Source organism: Corvus moneduloides, chromosome 2 (genome assembly GCF_009650955.1).
Source record: "Corvus moneduloides isolate bCorMon1 chromosome 2, bCorMon1.pri, whole genome shotgun sequence".
Classification (NCBI taxonomy): domain Eukaryota; kingdom Metazoa; phylum Chordata; class Aves; order Passeriformes; family Corvidae; genus Corvus; species Corvus moneduloides.
The window spans coordinates 68820808-68836743 of NC_045477.1; the positions used below are offsets into that span (position 1 = coordinate 68820808).

The 15936-nt window shown below is 37.3% G+C and overlaps 1 protein-coding gene across 17 annotated transcripts in view; it reads left to right on the forward strand.

The window, feature by feature from the left end:
- Positions 1-15936, forward strand: part of LMO7 (LIM domain 7) — a 132027-nt gene that overhangs the window by 86538 nt on the left and 29553 nt on the right. For 10 of the 17 annotated variants that reach the window (XM_032099973.1, XM_032099969.1, XM_032099972.1 and 7 more), the window contains 12 exons: positions 534-564; positions 948-1061; positions 1491-1689; positions 2829-3081; positions 4175-4462; positions 4740-4940; positions 5408-6124; positions 7655-7684; positions 9995-10112; positions 11265-11407; positions 12676-13135; positions 13904-14227. In XM_032099973.1, the coding sequence (XP_031955864.1) occupies positions 534-564; positions 948-1061; positions 1491-1689; positions 2829-3081; positions 4175-4462; positions 4740-4940; positions 5408-6124; positions 7655-7684; positions 9995-10112; positions 11265-11407; positions 12676-13135; positions 13904-14227 (2878 nt within the window). The remainder of the gene's footprint in view (positions 1-533; positions 565-947; positions 1062-1490; positions 1690-2828; positions 3082-4174; positions 4463-4739; positions 4941-5407; positions 6125-7654; positions 7685-9994; positions 10113-11264; positions 11408-12675; positions 13136-13903; positions 14228-15936) is intronic. The other 7 variants (XM_032099984.1, XM_032099987.1, XM_032099977.1 and 4 more) reach the window with 6 other exon arrangements.

Sequence of the window (15936 nt, forward strand, 5' to 3'; positions counted from 1 at the left end):
TGTAGAGAAGTGGTAGATGCCCCATCCCTGTAAGTGTTCCAAGGCCAGGTTGGATGGGGCTCTGAGCAATGTGGTCTACTGGGAGGTGTCCCTGTCCTTGGCAGAGGGGTTGGAACTAGATGATCTTTAAGGTCCCTTCCAACCCAAACCATTCTATGATTCTGTGATCTGCCTGGCTAATAGAGGCTGTATTTCCCAGAGTCAACAGCTTGTTTTCTACTTCTATTTTGTTGGTAACTAAATGAGAGCCAATTAAGGAAGCCTAGAGCCTTCCTGTGTACCCCTCAAAACAGAAACTGTAGTACATTGGCCAGTTTATCACTTTACATGTAAAAATTGAAATAGTACAGAGTTATGACTGTATTTAAAGTGAAATGCTTCTTATTTCTTTTGGAGCAGTCAAAGTTGCATATTTTATATTGATTGTTAATTGGTCTTGAAACTTTTTACATCCTGAATAATAATTGAATTTTAAGTCAGCAATTTTAAAATATTGTTTTCTTTTCTTTTTCTCACTCTCTGCCCTGCTTCAGACCAGAGGAAACCAACAGAAGACTGAAAAATGTAAGACAGTTGTGCACTAATTGTGATCAATTATTTTTAAGTGCTTCTGTTTATGGTACTATCATATTTACCTTATTCTTCAGCTGCTGATTTATCTGATGCAAATTAATGCCATTTTACAGTGATCTCTATGTGCAGCTTACTTTCTGAAATCATTGTAATAATTGAAACAGTACTTGTATCTGCTTACTTGGGATATGAGATGCATTGTGACACTCTTTAATTGGTTTTGGTGGCAATCATAGCTAATACTGTAAGCAATATTTTGCAGTTCGTTGTGGAAACCTCTCTAACAGCATGCTGAGATTCTTTTATACTGGCACATGGCATGAGAGGAAAGTATTTAAGTTTGTATTCAGGGTTTTTTTTCTGTTTGTTTTTAGGTTTTGATTACATTATACTGGCTTGGGAGAAAAGCTCAAAGTGACCCTAATTATAATGGTCCATACCTCAATCTTAAAGCATTTGAGAAGTTATTAGGGCAAGCATTGACAAAGGTAAGGAATCCAAAAAAGGAAACTAAATGAATAGCCTGAAGTTTATAGTTTGTTATACAGCAGCAATTCTAAACAGTCTTTTGGGGATTTCGTTTTCATCTTAGTTTATTTGCTTTGCTTGCTATCAAGTTCCATGTGAAAGGAATGATTTTTATTCTTCATTGGTTCTTCTGCTACCCATATGAATTTAAGAATCCATATGCTCTACTTGATGTGGTAGATTTTGAAGAGCCCTATCACAATCCTCTTTGGCTGAGATAAAAGAAATTTAAGACCTTTTATTGAAGCTCCTGTTCAAGCTGTTGTATATATTGTTTTTAGGGGTTTGCAGTAGTCTTCGTTGAAGTTTGTTTGTGAGCTCAAAATGCTCACGAGTGGCATTTGCACCTTAAATTATTGAAAAAGACCTTTCAAAACTTACTCTTGTAGGCACTTGAAGAGTCCAGCCAGCCGAGCAGAAGTGGCAGAGATAGTGGGTACGGTGATATTTGGTACGTTGACCGGGGAGAGCCCTTTTCGTCTTCAGCTACTCATAAAAGAGACGATTCCTTCGATAGCTTGGACTCTCTTGGTTCAAGATCCTGCACAAGCTTTTCATCAGATATAACCTTGAAAGGTGGCAGTGAAGGTATGTTTTCCTCTCTAAAATCTTTTGTTGACTTGTGTCTTATGGGTGTGGGAGAAGACAATGTGTGGACTTAGTACTCGGATATCCAGTACTTAAACCAGCTTGAAAGTCAACTCTAGATTTGCAACTGCTGCAGTTGCATTTTGCTTAAGCAAATATTGACCTCTAACAGTTCGTAGAAACAAAGCACTGCTGACAACAAATCTTCCTAGGAAGGGTCGCTGAAACTCTTGCTCTCACTGCCACTTTAGGGTGTGTGTACGTGCAGGGTATATTCCCAGAATTCTGTAAGGGAAATTGCTAGAAATCAGATCTGGATGGGATCACCTAAAATTCACCAGTTACAAAAGTCTCTTGCCTTGTTCTTAGGGTGACTGTGTCAAATATCTATGTCTTCACTTCATTTGTGAATATTCAATAAGGTTTTTCCCACTTAGGTTAAATACTGAATAGTATTTGTTACTTTTAGTAGTTCGTCATGATAATAAAGGTAAAAAGAAGACAGTGATGTTGGATCCCTAAAGCAGCACTCTAGCCTGTGTTTCTCTGCTGCTTTTAAAGTTTAATGCCAATTTGTAGTCTAAAGTCACAAAAATTGTGAGGCTTTGGATTTTATTTCATGTGAATAACATAAAATCATTGGGCAGAGGCTCCATGGAGTATTGCTGATCTGAGCAAGGCAGCATTTAGGCATGTTACATATGTAATGTACCCTGCACTTCTACTGGATATTAATCTGGTGAGATGAGAACATTGATTTATTATTTGTTGTTAACTTGTCTTTATTAATAAATTTATCTGGCAAATACTACTTAATTAAAAAATTCCTGTGCTGTTTTCTGTCTTCAGTCTGGAGGCCAGCACTTTGTTTCCTGCAGGGAGCAGTGATAATGAAAGAATGGAACAAATGCAGAAGGACCATGCAAACCAAACTGAGTTTAATGGATCTTATCACAGCTTTGCCACAGGCTTCTAAAAATATCTCTCCTACTGTCCTGTCAGTAGGTCAGCAAATTTGCAGCTGAAAGATCTCAAATACAGAGTTAAATTGATTTTAGAAGACTTTGATCCAAGTTTTAACTAGAAGCTCATGTCTAGAGAATAATTAGTGTCTTCCCTTTTTTCCACTTTCTTCTAAGGTTGTGACAGTGACACAGACTCAGAACTGCCTTCCAAAATGCATGACTCCCATAAAGATGACAGGTCTTACCGTAGGATTTCTGTGATTGAACCAAAACCTACCACTGACTTCAATCGCTTCTTACCCAACAAAAACAAGCAGACAGGATATGTGCCAGCACCTTTAAGGAAGAAGAGGACAGAGAAGAATGAGGACAACAGGAGGAGCTGGGCAAGTCCCGTCTTCACTGAGTCAGATGGAACATTTTCAAGGTACTGGTGTGAGGTCTTAGTAAAGTGGGCTTTGATTTAGAGTTTTTAAAATAAATTACTTCTTTAATAGTTAAAGAAAAGCTGCTCTTGCTGCAATACAAATTCAAGTATTTGATTTCCCATGTTTTATTGAGGGGGACGTTTTGGCGTGGTTGTGTGGTTTTGTTTTGGTTTTTTACATTGCTTTTTGGTGTTTGAGTAATGTTTTGAAGCTGGCCAGACTCCAGATGAATTTAATGATCTTAAATGCAAGTTCATGAAACATAGACCTATGGTTTTAGTTTCTTGTTAAAGCCTTTCAAAATATGGTGATGAATTTCAGTTGTCCGGCTTCTTGATGCATACAGATGAGATTAGTGGGCAGTTCTTGAGTTTCACCATTACCTTCGTGACTTCACTGTCTTCATTCTATTCCTGTTTCGGTCAACCTCAGTGGATGTGAAACGAATCCTGTAGCTTCCTGCCAAAATAGGAGAGCAGAGTGTGGGCTTACAAATCCAGCTTCCCTCCAGATCATCTCTGAGTATGACAGTGGCTCTGATTCAGAAGATGAAAGAAGGCTGCCCGATGTTGTTTTGGATGACTTAGCAAATCGTAGATTTCTAGTCAAAAAGAGCCCTGTAAGCTCTGCTGCACCTGGACATCATTTCATGTTGCGCAATGACTCTCCTAAATCTTGCTCGCGAGAAAGTTATCCAGCTGGTCCACTAGCTGCAATGCTTGAACCACTGAGGTCAGAGATACTAATCCAAGATCCAGTAACTATTGCGTTACCTAAATTGCAGCCCTTAAATAACTCCATAAAGTTAGTCTTCTAATCAGCATTTTAACACAGCTGATAATTTGATATGCTTTTTCTGTCAAACTTTGTATTTTTGTTGGAGGAGATAGGATGCTGATATAACCATTTAACTTCTTTTTAAATTTTTTAAAATTTAATATATCTTATTATTTCTGGTGCTGCAGTGATGAAATTGAGAACTAATATGCTTCATTCACAAGGCTGAGCTCCTGAGCCAAAAAGCATGTGTTTTTGCGTTCCTTATGTCAAGTTGCTCCTAAAATATCTTAACTGATTGGATATTTTGAACAGTAACCAGAGGAGGCAGAGGCAGTTGGATACTAAAGAGGAAAACAAACCAAGAGTTAACAATCCTTCACAATTATCTGGGTATTTTGATGAGGACGAGGAAGAAGTAGGCATCCCAAACATTGAAAAAGATGATCTCTATTTTCGCAAGCTATGTTCTTCAGCACCAAATACAGTTGTTGCTTTTGACAAATTTCTTCCTAAGTTTTGGACTCCAGAAGAAGAATTGCTATGGAAAAAAATCAAGAAATCCTCTTTCAAACCCTGGTATAAAGAGATTCAAGGGTTCAGGTGCGTTTTCATGCATGCCTGTTTCTCTCCTGTGTGCAAAGCCTAGATAAAGTGTAACTCTATGACTTTGAATTTTTTTCATTTTCATTGCCAGTGTAGCAGCAGGATACATTTTATTCTTTCTTCTTTTTTTTTTCTTTTTTTTTTTTTTTTTTAATAATTGAAATATTATTTTTGTTATACTGTTGCTCTGTTGCCACTGTGCATTTTACTCAGTGAGTGCACTTCATGGTTTTTTTTTCTTTCTTCTCTGCTCATTCTTTGTGCTGCTGCACAGTAGAAAGAGATCAGATTCTGAGGATGAGGAATTTGCTTACAAACAAAGCTGTACCATTCCTGCTAATCAACCAAGACCAGGTTTTGACTGGAACAGTAGCTGCAGAAGGGATCAGAATTATAAGCCAACTGCTGAATATGTGGGAAGCTCATTGTCACAGATTGCAGAAGGAAAAATCTTGGAGTCTTCTGATCAGCCCAGGTTGATACTGCTGCATGAGCTGTTCTCTTGCTGCATCAAAAAGAAATGGCTGGATATGCAACATTTAAATGAAATTAAACCGCGTCCCGTGATGTCATGCTTTTTTGGTTATTACTATTTTGCTGGTTTGTTGGGTTTGGGTTTTTTTTCTCTTTTAATGTAGCCATAAGTTGCCGACCTTCTGCAATATATAAATGTGAAAGTGTAAGATGCTGCATAGGGTTACTGGCTTTGTGTGTGAGCATGTAAGTGTGATGTTTCTGAGCAGGTTAGGATGCTGGGATACCTTTGCGTTGGTTGGCGTGTGCTGCGCTACAGTCAGTGGTGGTGAATGCCAAGTGGTGTCGTCATTCTGCTTGAGATACTGCAAGTCTAAACCAAATGTATATTGCAATACGTTGTGATCTGCTTGTCTCTTGCTAGTTAATGATATTTTTACTTCCCTCCTTTTGTTTTATATGCTTCAGTCAGTTTTCGTTACTTCAGGCCCTGCAAAAATACACTGACTACGTGTCTTCCGAAATGGAGACCAGAATTGATCCTACTTCTGGCCCTAGGCTCATAAAATGTAGAAAGAATGTTTCCTTTATACCAGGATGCAAGCAAGGAGATGAGGAAAATGGTTATTTATATCCAGATTTGGAAAACGATGATTTGTTCGTTCGGAAAACTGGGGCTTTCCATGTGAATCAAGTTGTTCTTCAAGACCCCCGGTATTTAAAGAAATTCTCTGAGCAGGAGCCTCCTCTAGAGGGTGAGATAATTCTGCAACCCAGAGAGGGCCAAACTGTGATTCCAGACTTGGAAAAGGATGACATGATTTTTCGTAAAGTCCTCTCTCAGAAAAAAGAGGTGCCTTTATCAGGTGCTCCTGACAAGTATCACCCAGCACTGTTTCCTGATCCATGGAGTCTTCCAGAAGAGATCCGGTCCAAATTTCTATGTTTACTTGAAAAAAACGCAGTACCAGAGGAAAGGAAGAGCAATGGCAGAGTGCTGTCACCATCTTTACAGCATAAGAAGGACGATATGCTGACCCGCAAGATTGAATCTTGGAAAGTGGGAAGCAACGTCCAGCCAGTAAATTTTATCCCAGGTCCATGCAGTGAAGAAGACTGGAAGAAGTGGGAAGCAATCAGGGAGGCCAGCAAAGTTAGACACAAGAAACGGCAGATGGTGGAGAGGTCAGGTTGTGTCCTGCACAGATTGAGTGTCCTTGAACCCTTTCCATTCAGAAAAGCATCATCCTGTGCTGAACCATTCATAGAGTGCCAATCTGCTATTTGTTCATGTTGTCCTCAAAAAAGCTTTTTATTTGCTTTGAATAGAAGCTCATGACTGCAATACCCTATTTTCAACAAAAAAATTATAAAGTTTTCTAGTTTTAGGCTGCCACTTTGGAGAAAAGATGTTCTCATTCCTTCAGGCTCAAAGTTCTGCATAAGGTTCTTTCCATGATTGAACAAAAATAGTGATTATTCAAAAGACTATGGAGGCTAGAAATAGTTTCTTTTATTCTACAAGATAATAGGTAAAAGCATTTCTGAAACACATGAATGCTTTAGAGACAAATTCTGGAAATGGGCATTCTGGTTTTTTTGCTTGCACCTAAGTTTAAAAATGCTTGTAAACTGTCCTGCCACAGTTCTGAGATGATTAGATGAAGTGAAAAAAAAAAGTGTTTTGGCTGCCCAAAGGTCATGGTGCATGCAAGTTGTGTGTCTACGTAATATTAAATTCCACCATGGCATATTTCATTCTGCCAATGCTATCTCCCTACTTTCCTACTGTCTCGATTCATACTTTCTGCTAATTCTTTCCAGGTATCCTCAAAAGTTCTCTTGTTTGACTGAATACTGTTTGTTAAGTACTTCCCGTCTCTCCTTTGAATTTTGTATTTACTGGGGAAGAGTGGGGTTTCGGATGTTTCCTTAGCTCTGAAAATACGGCATTGCAAGTTGCAGTTCTCCCAGCTGTGCATCATTACTTTGTGACTAAGACACTTCTGTGTTCCAGTTGATATTTTGATGTTGCTGCATTTAATTTTTAAGCTTAATACTGTTAACAAAGTTCGAGCTTCACTGAGAAATATTTCTGATGTGCTTGAAAATATTGCATGTTTTAAAAATTCATTAAATAGAATTGAATAGCTATATTATAAAATACTCATACTCAAGAATACTAAAAATCCTCTTGAATTTCCTTGGATTAGTTGTGTTCAAGGATTAATGTGCTAAACTATGTAGGGTCTTTTATTCTTGTACACATCAAGTATGACTCCCATTTAGTATCTGAAATAGTTGAAATAACAAGAAAACAACCTCTGTAAGCCACATTTCTTGTTGGGACTCAAGTTGGAATTAATTTTAATTTCTTGAAATGAGTCTCTTTTGAGCATCATGCTGTTCAACAGCACTGGAATAAGTGGCGCAGAATTAATACAGGGCTCTATTTGTGCAGTATTGCTAAATGAGAAGTGTTGGAAAGTTGCAGGCAGCCTTGTTCTGTCAGGTCTGCCCAACTTTGCACATCATTCAAGTCCTGGTGTGTTTTTTGACTAGTGTCCAACTCCTGATATGCTATTCCATGCTGGCTGGTTCCCAAGCTTTCAGTTTCCCCATCACTTAGTGAGAGTGCTAGTCTGCTAATGGTGTTAATGTTGTTATCAATATCAAGACACTGAATCTTTTCTTTTTTGGTTTCTGATTTCTCAGACTGTTTCAAAAGCTTTCTGATGAGCAAGGGTAAGTTTTATAAAATCTTGAAAGATCATAGTGCTTTTTTTTTTTGGCCTCTTTTCATCTTTATGCATGCACAGTAGCTAAAAACTCGTGCTGAAAACTTGTGCATGACGCTTTGTTGTTCTGTTCTTTGCAATTTATGTAATGAATGTAAAAGCTATGCGTATGGCAAAAGTTCTCTCTGCTGTCTCATGTATTCAAGTTATGGTTATCAGGCACTTTGAAAATCAGCTCTAATGTTTTATTCCTGCTGAAGTGAAGAATTTGTTGTTCTATATTTAAATTAGTCTTTAAAACATTCAAAAGTGTAAAGGAATATTAACAAATATTTTATTTTGAAGGCTGTACAGCTATAATCTGAAAATCATAAACAGCAGTGGTATTTGTCATGAGATTGGTGAATGGTTTGGGGTTATTTTATATCCTCCAGGTTATTGAATGCTCAGTGGCAAACTTACTGGTTTGTGTCATGGGAACTTAGATGTTGTTTATGATGAACTGTGACTCAAAGAGAAATAACTTTTCCACTTATTGTGTGATGGCGTGTTAAGTATTTGGGAATGCATCTTATTCTAATGATTTTTTAAATTTTAAATTTATTTGTTTACTTCTCTATTTTTACCCTGAGGCAAACTTGGTAAATGACTAAACGCTTCCAGAAGAAGTGCAAAATGTTTCAGAAGAAGTTAGATGTTAGGAGAGGGAGACTCAGAAGACTCAAGTCACTAGTTAGGTTTTTCAGTTTAGACTGAAATTAAAACTAAGATCCAGTTCCATGGTATGAATATACCTTTACTTACGTTATATTTTATTTAGGTCTAGATTTTCCTGTTTTGTTGCAGGCAGATATAATACTCAAGAGAAAGAAGTGGAAAGTGTAGTTATGTAAGTCTTCTTGAACTCATCTGGAACAAATTTGATACAACCCTTATGTAGCATTTGGTTACCCCAAAACAGTTCTACATATGATATAACTTAAGCATAAAAAATGAGGAAAAGAACTGTACAAGAAAAGAGTTTCTGCAATAGCAACCAGGCAATTTTTGCTGAATTTGGCACGCCTCTCATTCAGAAAATAGGCAAGTAAACAGATACAACGAGTTAATGCCCAAGCCTTTATTTCTAGAGGCCAGAGGCCAAAGTCTCTATGTTACCAATGAAAGTGAGTTTGGCCTCTTGGGAGGAAGTGAGAGTCTGGTTTGTTAGTTCAGAGATCTCTTGGAATGCAACAGATTAGAGCAAGGCTCTGTGCTGAATCTGTTCTGGTTTTAATCTGATTTTTCTGTCATATCAGAGAAGTGCCACATTTTCAAGTCCTGTTAAAACTTACTTACATCCCTCTATCACTCATACTTTGGATAAACAAAACTAAAGGTATTTTTGAATACTAAGAAATAAAAAAAACCCCCCAAGACCCAGAAACCTAGCTTTCCTTTTTATATTACACCATTGAACCTTCTGAGGAAACACTTGTATTTTGCTTACTGTCTCAGAGGCTTGTGGTCAAATCTCATCAGGAGTCTTGTCCTATATCTAAACTAAATATCCCATTATGTTTATCACTGTGATGTGAAAGAATAAAGGAAAAAATAGCATGTGGTGGCGGGGAGCATGAAAGGTGAACTCTGAGGAATTTAGGTTAAAGGGCACCAGCGAGTAGGAGTTTCTGGGGGAAACTGTAGCCGTGTTGAAGAAGTTAGGAGGAAGATGGCTGTGTTAGCCATCCCAGTTTGGATGAAAAGCATCTTGGAGGCTTGGGGAGGACCAGCATAGCTAGTGGGGCCTGTGACATCCCTGAACCGAGCATTTAGCAGTGAGTGACTCTTAATCTTCTGGAAATGTGCATCAATAACTGATTTGATTTTATGATTAGCCTAAGGAAGGAGAGAACAGAAGGTGATACTGGGGCTGTTACAGGAGAGAAGTCAGAGGATGGGAATTTGAATTTGGGGATAGGAGATGCCTTTTGGGTCAAAGAAAGAAATAAAGTCAGTAAAGAGAATAACAAGTTTAAGCAGAAGTAGCAGAGTTTTATGAGGAGTTCAATGTGAATGATCAGCAAGGAGATGTACAGAGCTGCTTATTCCCTTAATCTGATTTTATTTGCTCAAATATCCAGCTAATGACTTGAGTGTTAGCACTAGAGCATGTCCCAGTCTTGCTCATTGAGCTGCCCATGTGTTTCCTACTCCATTCAAAATAACACTCATGAGCATTCAGTTGTACTAATATAAATCTCTCTCTCTGAAGGTCTCGCTCATGTAAAATGAGCACTAAGATGTTATAAAGCTGAGTACTCTTTTCCCTTTCTAGGAGTAAATCTTTGAATGATGTCAGTGCAGAGGAGCTGCAGACAATGCGCAAAATCCGTTATGAAGAGCTTCAAAAGATAAAAGAACAGTTACAAGAACAAGATCTAAAGTGGCAAGAAGTAAGGACTCTTTTTCACCTTTCCTTGAGTGTCCTGCTTGAAGTGTCACCGGCCTTCAGTGTCCCTAGTAAACAAGCTTTGGCATGTGTGCAGAAATTCATGGGGCTGTCTTCTAAAACAATTCATCTCATGCAGCTACTAGAGTTTTTGGGGATGCCTGTTTAATGCAGAACTGAAATTATTTTAAATATCGTCCTAAGTTTCTGATTAATGCTTCAGGATAAGACTTGTATGTATTGTAATAAAGCCTTCAGGCTTGATTTCTGTGGACATAAAGAAAAGTTAGGGCATAGTTTCTTGTGTTATCTGAAATTTTTGAATACTTTTTTTTGAGAAATGTTTGGAATGTCTTGAGTATTTGATCCTCTGGGAGAAAGGGGAAGAAATAATAACTTCCTCGTGCAAATTCTTGAGGCTCCTATCCTCTAATAATTCTGTCTTAAATCCAGCTTGTAACCTGTATGGTAGCTTTGCACAGCATCATAAGTGTATCTGAAGACCTTTCAATTTATTAAAATCTCTGCTTGACAATGAGTATCAATAAGAAGCTGAAATTAAGAACAAAGCACTAAATAAGAAGTTCATAGTTGTTTGTTTAATGCATACCAACCATCTCAGTTCTAATATTCAGTACTCCCCTTAGCTCTGGTATTTCATGGACAATATTGCCAGTTCACATTGCAGTTTTACAGAAATGAAGAAAATACAGAAATATCTGTTTTCAATTTAGAATTTCAGGCATATTTATTCTCAAGCTAGTGTATCAGTCTAATATAATAGTGATTTGGAAAAGCAATGATACCCCAAACTCTAAAGCCCTCAACAAAGAAATACAGATGACATTTGCATTAGTTTTCAATTATGTGTGAAGTATTCTAGAATAAAATTGAAAATGTTAAGGAGGGGTTAAAGAGGGCAAAATGACATATAGTCCAATAATTACAATTGTTAACTCAAGGAGGCAGTGAGCCTGCAACCCTAACTGGAACATGACAACCCCTTTATTATTTAGAGGAAAGGTACATGAAATTGTGGCTGTGATGCAGACATGCAAATAAAATCAGGGCAATAAATAAGATGTAATGGGATGCCTCTGTAAGTTGATGAGGTCTTGAGAAAATCTGATGGTATACATTCATGTTATTCTAATAGGATCTAGCAAAATGGAAGAGTCGTAGAAAGAGCTACACTTCAGAATTGCAAAAGAAAAAGGAAGAGAGAGAAGAAATTGAAAGGAGAGCTTCTGAGGTATCTGGAAGGAGTACCAAGTCACTGAAAGAAATGCAGCAGGAGAGGTAATGGTCCTAATGGGAGTATTATGTTGAGAAACATAAATCTGAGCATTCTTATTCCTTTGAATTCTTGAGCAGCTTTTACCAGTAAGTTGAAATTGATTCTGCAGAGATCTTGACAATTTTAGTTGCAAAATAAAATGTAGAAATCTAGGCAGTTGAAGGGCTGAATATGGTTTTCTAATGCACTGTTTGCACAGAATGTTAAACAGGTTTCTCTATAAATGGTATTTTACTCTGCTATCCATAAATAAAAGTACTGAGAAGTCAATATTTGCATTCTCTTTAAATTAGTTAAAACAATAGCATTGAAATGGATAGTTGTCCTTTTTTATTCATGGATAAAGTTAACTATTTCTCTTCCTTCTACCACTGAATTTGCTATTCTTTCAGCCACTATGGAGAACTAAAAACCAGAATTTTAATGTATTTCACAGAGTTGTAAACTTTTACTTGTTTTCCCCTTCATCCCTAATTTTTCCTCTTGGTATTTACTTTCTGAAGAGTAAAAAGTGTGAACTGCACAGTACCATTTTTAGTGGTGACGGTCTTATCTGTCTATCTATTTAAAAAGGCACATATGACTGAGCTGAAGGTAATATGCACAACAAGTATTCGTAAAAGAAATAAATCTAATCTTTTGGATTTCTTTGCTTTTTTACTTATTTGTGAGGACAAAAATTAGTTGCTTGAATATATGGATGCTAATTGTATTGAATGTTCAGGATCAATAAGAATCTTAAAAATGATGGGTTAAAGATTATCCCTGTAGTGGTTGTTACTTTATGACAAAGAAATGAATAGGAAAAAAAAAATAGCTGAACTTCAGTGCACCATCTTATTTATTTATCTAAAATTCAGCATAGCATTTTCATAGAGCAGAAGTATCGAGCAGAGTTATACAGTTCAGACAGTGTTATGGGACTACCTTATTCCTATTCTTTCCTAAATAAAGTCTGAATTTCTGAGGATATGTAACTTGAATAGCTGTATCATTTTCTTGGCAAAGATTTATGTCATGATGGCAGCCTGATAATGTGATAGTAGTATGCCTGAGTGTTATGAGAGTGCTGAACTGGGTAGGAGGTTAAAGAAGATAGATTTAAAAATGTATGAAAATGCTAATATATTTAAACAATTATATTCATTTTCATTTACTGGAGATGTATTATTTGGCTTATGCTCTGCCCTAATGGTTCACTAGTTGAAAAACTTTAGGCCTGCCTGTTTGTTGGGTCACTTGGGTATTTTAACAGGCTCTATTTCCATAGGGAAGAGAGAGATCAAGACTCCTATGAGCAGCAGAAACAGGAACACAACTGGGCATATTCCCTGAATGATGATGTGTTCAGTGAAGAAAAAGCACCTTCCACAGTGGCAAAAGATTGGTCAGCAGCCAAAGATTACCGTTTGGAAGAAGATACTTCCTACAGCACTAAGGACAGCAAAAGTGTATACGCCACCCAGCCACCCAAGGAGAACCTGTCGGAGAGCTCGGCTGCTCGAGAAGCTCCTGCGCCGCCGGAGAGCCTGGCGGAGGAGCGGGAGCAGAGCCCGGCTCTTTTGTCCACTCGCTACTCAGTGAATGCTCAAACTGGGTCAGCTCAGGTTTCAGCTTCTCTCCCAAGAACTTACCAGAAAACTGATACCTCCAGGTTAACATCTGTGGTTACACCAAGACCTTTTGGTGTCCACTCCAGAGGAATCTCGTCACTTCCACGGTCGTTCACGGTAAAACTCCGCTTCATTCCTGAAATTTGTAAATGTGGGGTCTTCAATAGCTGGGGGAACAGTAATTTTAATGTTTTGGTTTTTTTAAAAAGTGTCTCCTGTGTGATGAAGGCTGTGTTAATAGAGCAGGCAGTTCTGTCGTGGCTTAGATGTTTACGTGTGTTTCTGTGCTTAAACTCACTCCTGGAATTAAAGCTGGTAACTATATTTGGTAAAATATTCCAATATTCCTTTTATTACTTGTAGTAAGTCTCCTTAATGTGCCTTATAAAAAAAAAAATTGTTCTTGGAGGTAATTGGCAATTGTCCTTGGAGCCAGGTTAACATAATGAAGTGTTAAAGATAAATTTTTCAGGTGATAAGTCTCCTCTGCTCTGCTGACTTTGTTGAAATTGAAATTTTATGCTAGCCTAAAATTTGTCTACCCTATAAAGCACCAAAACAATGAAATTGATTCCCCCCTGCCACATTACTGTGATAATTTTCATAGTTTTCTCCTAAATCCTTATTAGTTTCAGTTTAAAAAATAGTAAGAATGCAAATAATTCTGAGCAGATGACTTTAACAAGTTTATCTTAAGAAGTCTGGACTATTTGTTCTGCAAGCATTTCAAGACAAAATATGTTTCTCTAAGTAGGTAGCAATGGGTACAGGAACCAGAATTTGCTAAAGGAGAAGGTGGTTTTGTTAAATATAAAGATCACTGAACAGTTTAAGGATTTCTTTTTTTTAAAGCACATATTTACCAAACTGTCATTTTTGTCCTAGATGGATGATGCTCAGAAATACAATGGAGAAGTAGAAAAAGCTAAAAGAACTCAAACTTTGTTCACCAGCATTTCCTTTTCACAACCAGACACTGCACACCCTCTCTCCACTGGTGCATTCAGAAGCAGAGGTGAGGAGGAAGAGGAGGAAAAAGGTGTTCAGTCAACACCTCCTCCTAGTTTGGCATTACCTTTAAAGTCCCAAGACCAAGATGCTGGAAGCAGTATTCCTAAGCCAGACTATGACATTCCTCCTGATTCTCTTTCACTTGCATCTTCTGCAGAAATTGCGAGTCCAACAGAGCCTAAGGATTCCAAATCCATGGTAAGTGTGGAAATAATGTGATTACTTGGTGTAACTGAATGCCACAGCAGAATAAAAGTGAAATTAACTAAAATTGCATCTAATGCAAATATTTTTGTGGTAGTAAGAGGACAGCTCAGAGACCTGCTATTTCCTTTGATTTAATTTTGGGGAAAGAGAATATTTGGGGGGAAAAAATTTACTCTTTTGATGAATTTCTCCCTACCCATTTTGTCTTGTGTTTAATTTTATTTATCAGTCTAATTCAAAATAGTTATTCTACATATCATTTAATGCTTGCAAAATTTCAAAGTTTTTTGTTATTCTCCAAATTAGCACATACAATTGTGCATACAATCAGGTGTGACAGTTAGATGAATTATCTGAGCTGCTGTAGCATTCATTTGCACTTCTAAGCTGGTGGTTGGTGGAAAATAAAGATCAGCTTTTCAAAGGCTGGCCATAAACATCAGTATCACACTATCCTTTTTTCCATCTGTTGCAGCTTGAGCCCTATTTTTTTTTTTTTTAGCTATTTGCTTGAGTCTAATTAATATTCTCAATAGTTTTGAAGGAAATTGCCATCTCTTTGTGCATGTGCTTATTGGATAAAGGGTTGGGTCTTTCAGTGTTCTTTTTGAAATATATGTCTTAAGTGCTGTTTCCTCCAATTGATTGCATGTTTCACCAACAATAGCTTTAATTTTTGATACCTTTCTGTACTATCTGATGATGCAGTTCATAACCCTTGAAAGATTTGCATTCCTGATCCTGCTGTAAAACTTAATTGTGCCAGTTGCTTGGGTGAAGGTCGTAAGACCTTGGATGCTGATTTATGAAATCACTTTCCATGCCGCCTTTTTAGAAATTCATTCGCTTCCAAACATTCTTCTTCCTAATCACTTGTGGAAAAGAAATACATTGCAATTCAATACCTCTGATACCTCTTGGCCATTTTAATTAATTTATCCTAATTTTTTGAGATTGTGATTGTTGTGTAAGGAAAGAGATCATGATCTTTTTTTCTGTGTTGTAGCAAAAATAGAGGAATTTCTGGTTTTATCAGTGAAAGCTGATAGATTAGATATGAATTCTTAGCATCTCTTTAAGCAAGGCAAATGTGAATAGCATGTACTAGGTCCATATATCTTTTTTCCCTGTTGTTAGTTATGATATTATAAATTCCTCCTAGAAGTGAGTAATATGGAGGGGCTATTTTAAATTTTTTTTTAAAGTTAAAAAAATATCTTGATTGTGTTATAGCTTAACAAGCTATAAGTTAAAGAATGCAAGTTGCATTTGATGTGTTTGTAAATCATTGCCAGAGAGATTGATGTAGTTCACTAGTCATCAGGGCCATAATGCCAGGCCTGGGGAGCACTGTTTTAGAGATGACCTATAAAAATGATACAGTTGAGTGTACAAAGTCACATTACTCCTCTGACGGGAGATACGTTTGAAGAGTCATGTTGTGATGGTGGAAAAAAAAAAATTAAGACCGGTAGCAATTTCCAGGAACACACTCAAACTATAAAGGTTTGTATGTTCTCTAGCCCAGTGTGCTAACCTGTTTAGTAGATTCACTTTTAATATACTCACCTAAGGACTGGGGTTGTGTGGGAGTGTTTGCAAGCCAGTAGCTGTGTTGTGAAGAAAAGACTTAACTTCTACCCTGGGCTGTAAAGGGGAGTGTTTTCCCAGGAACATTCCTGTAACATGAGGTGATCCCT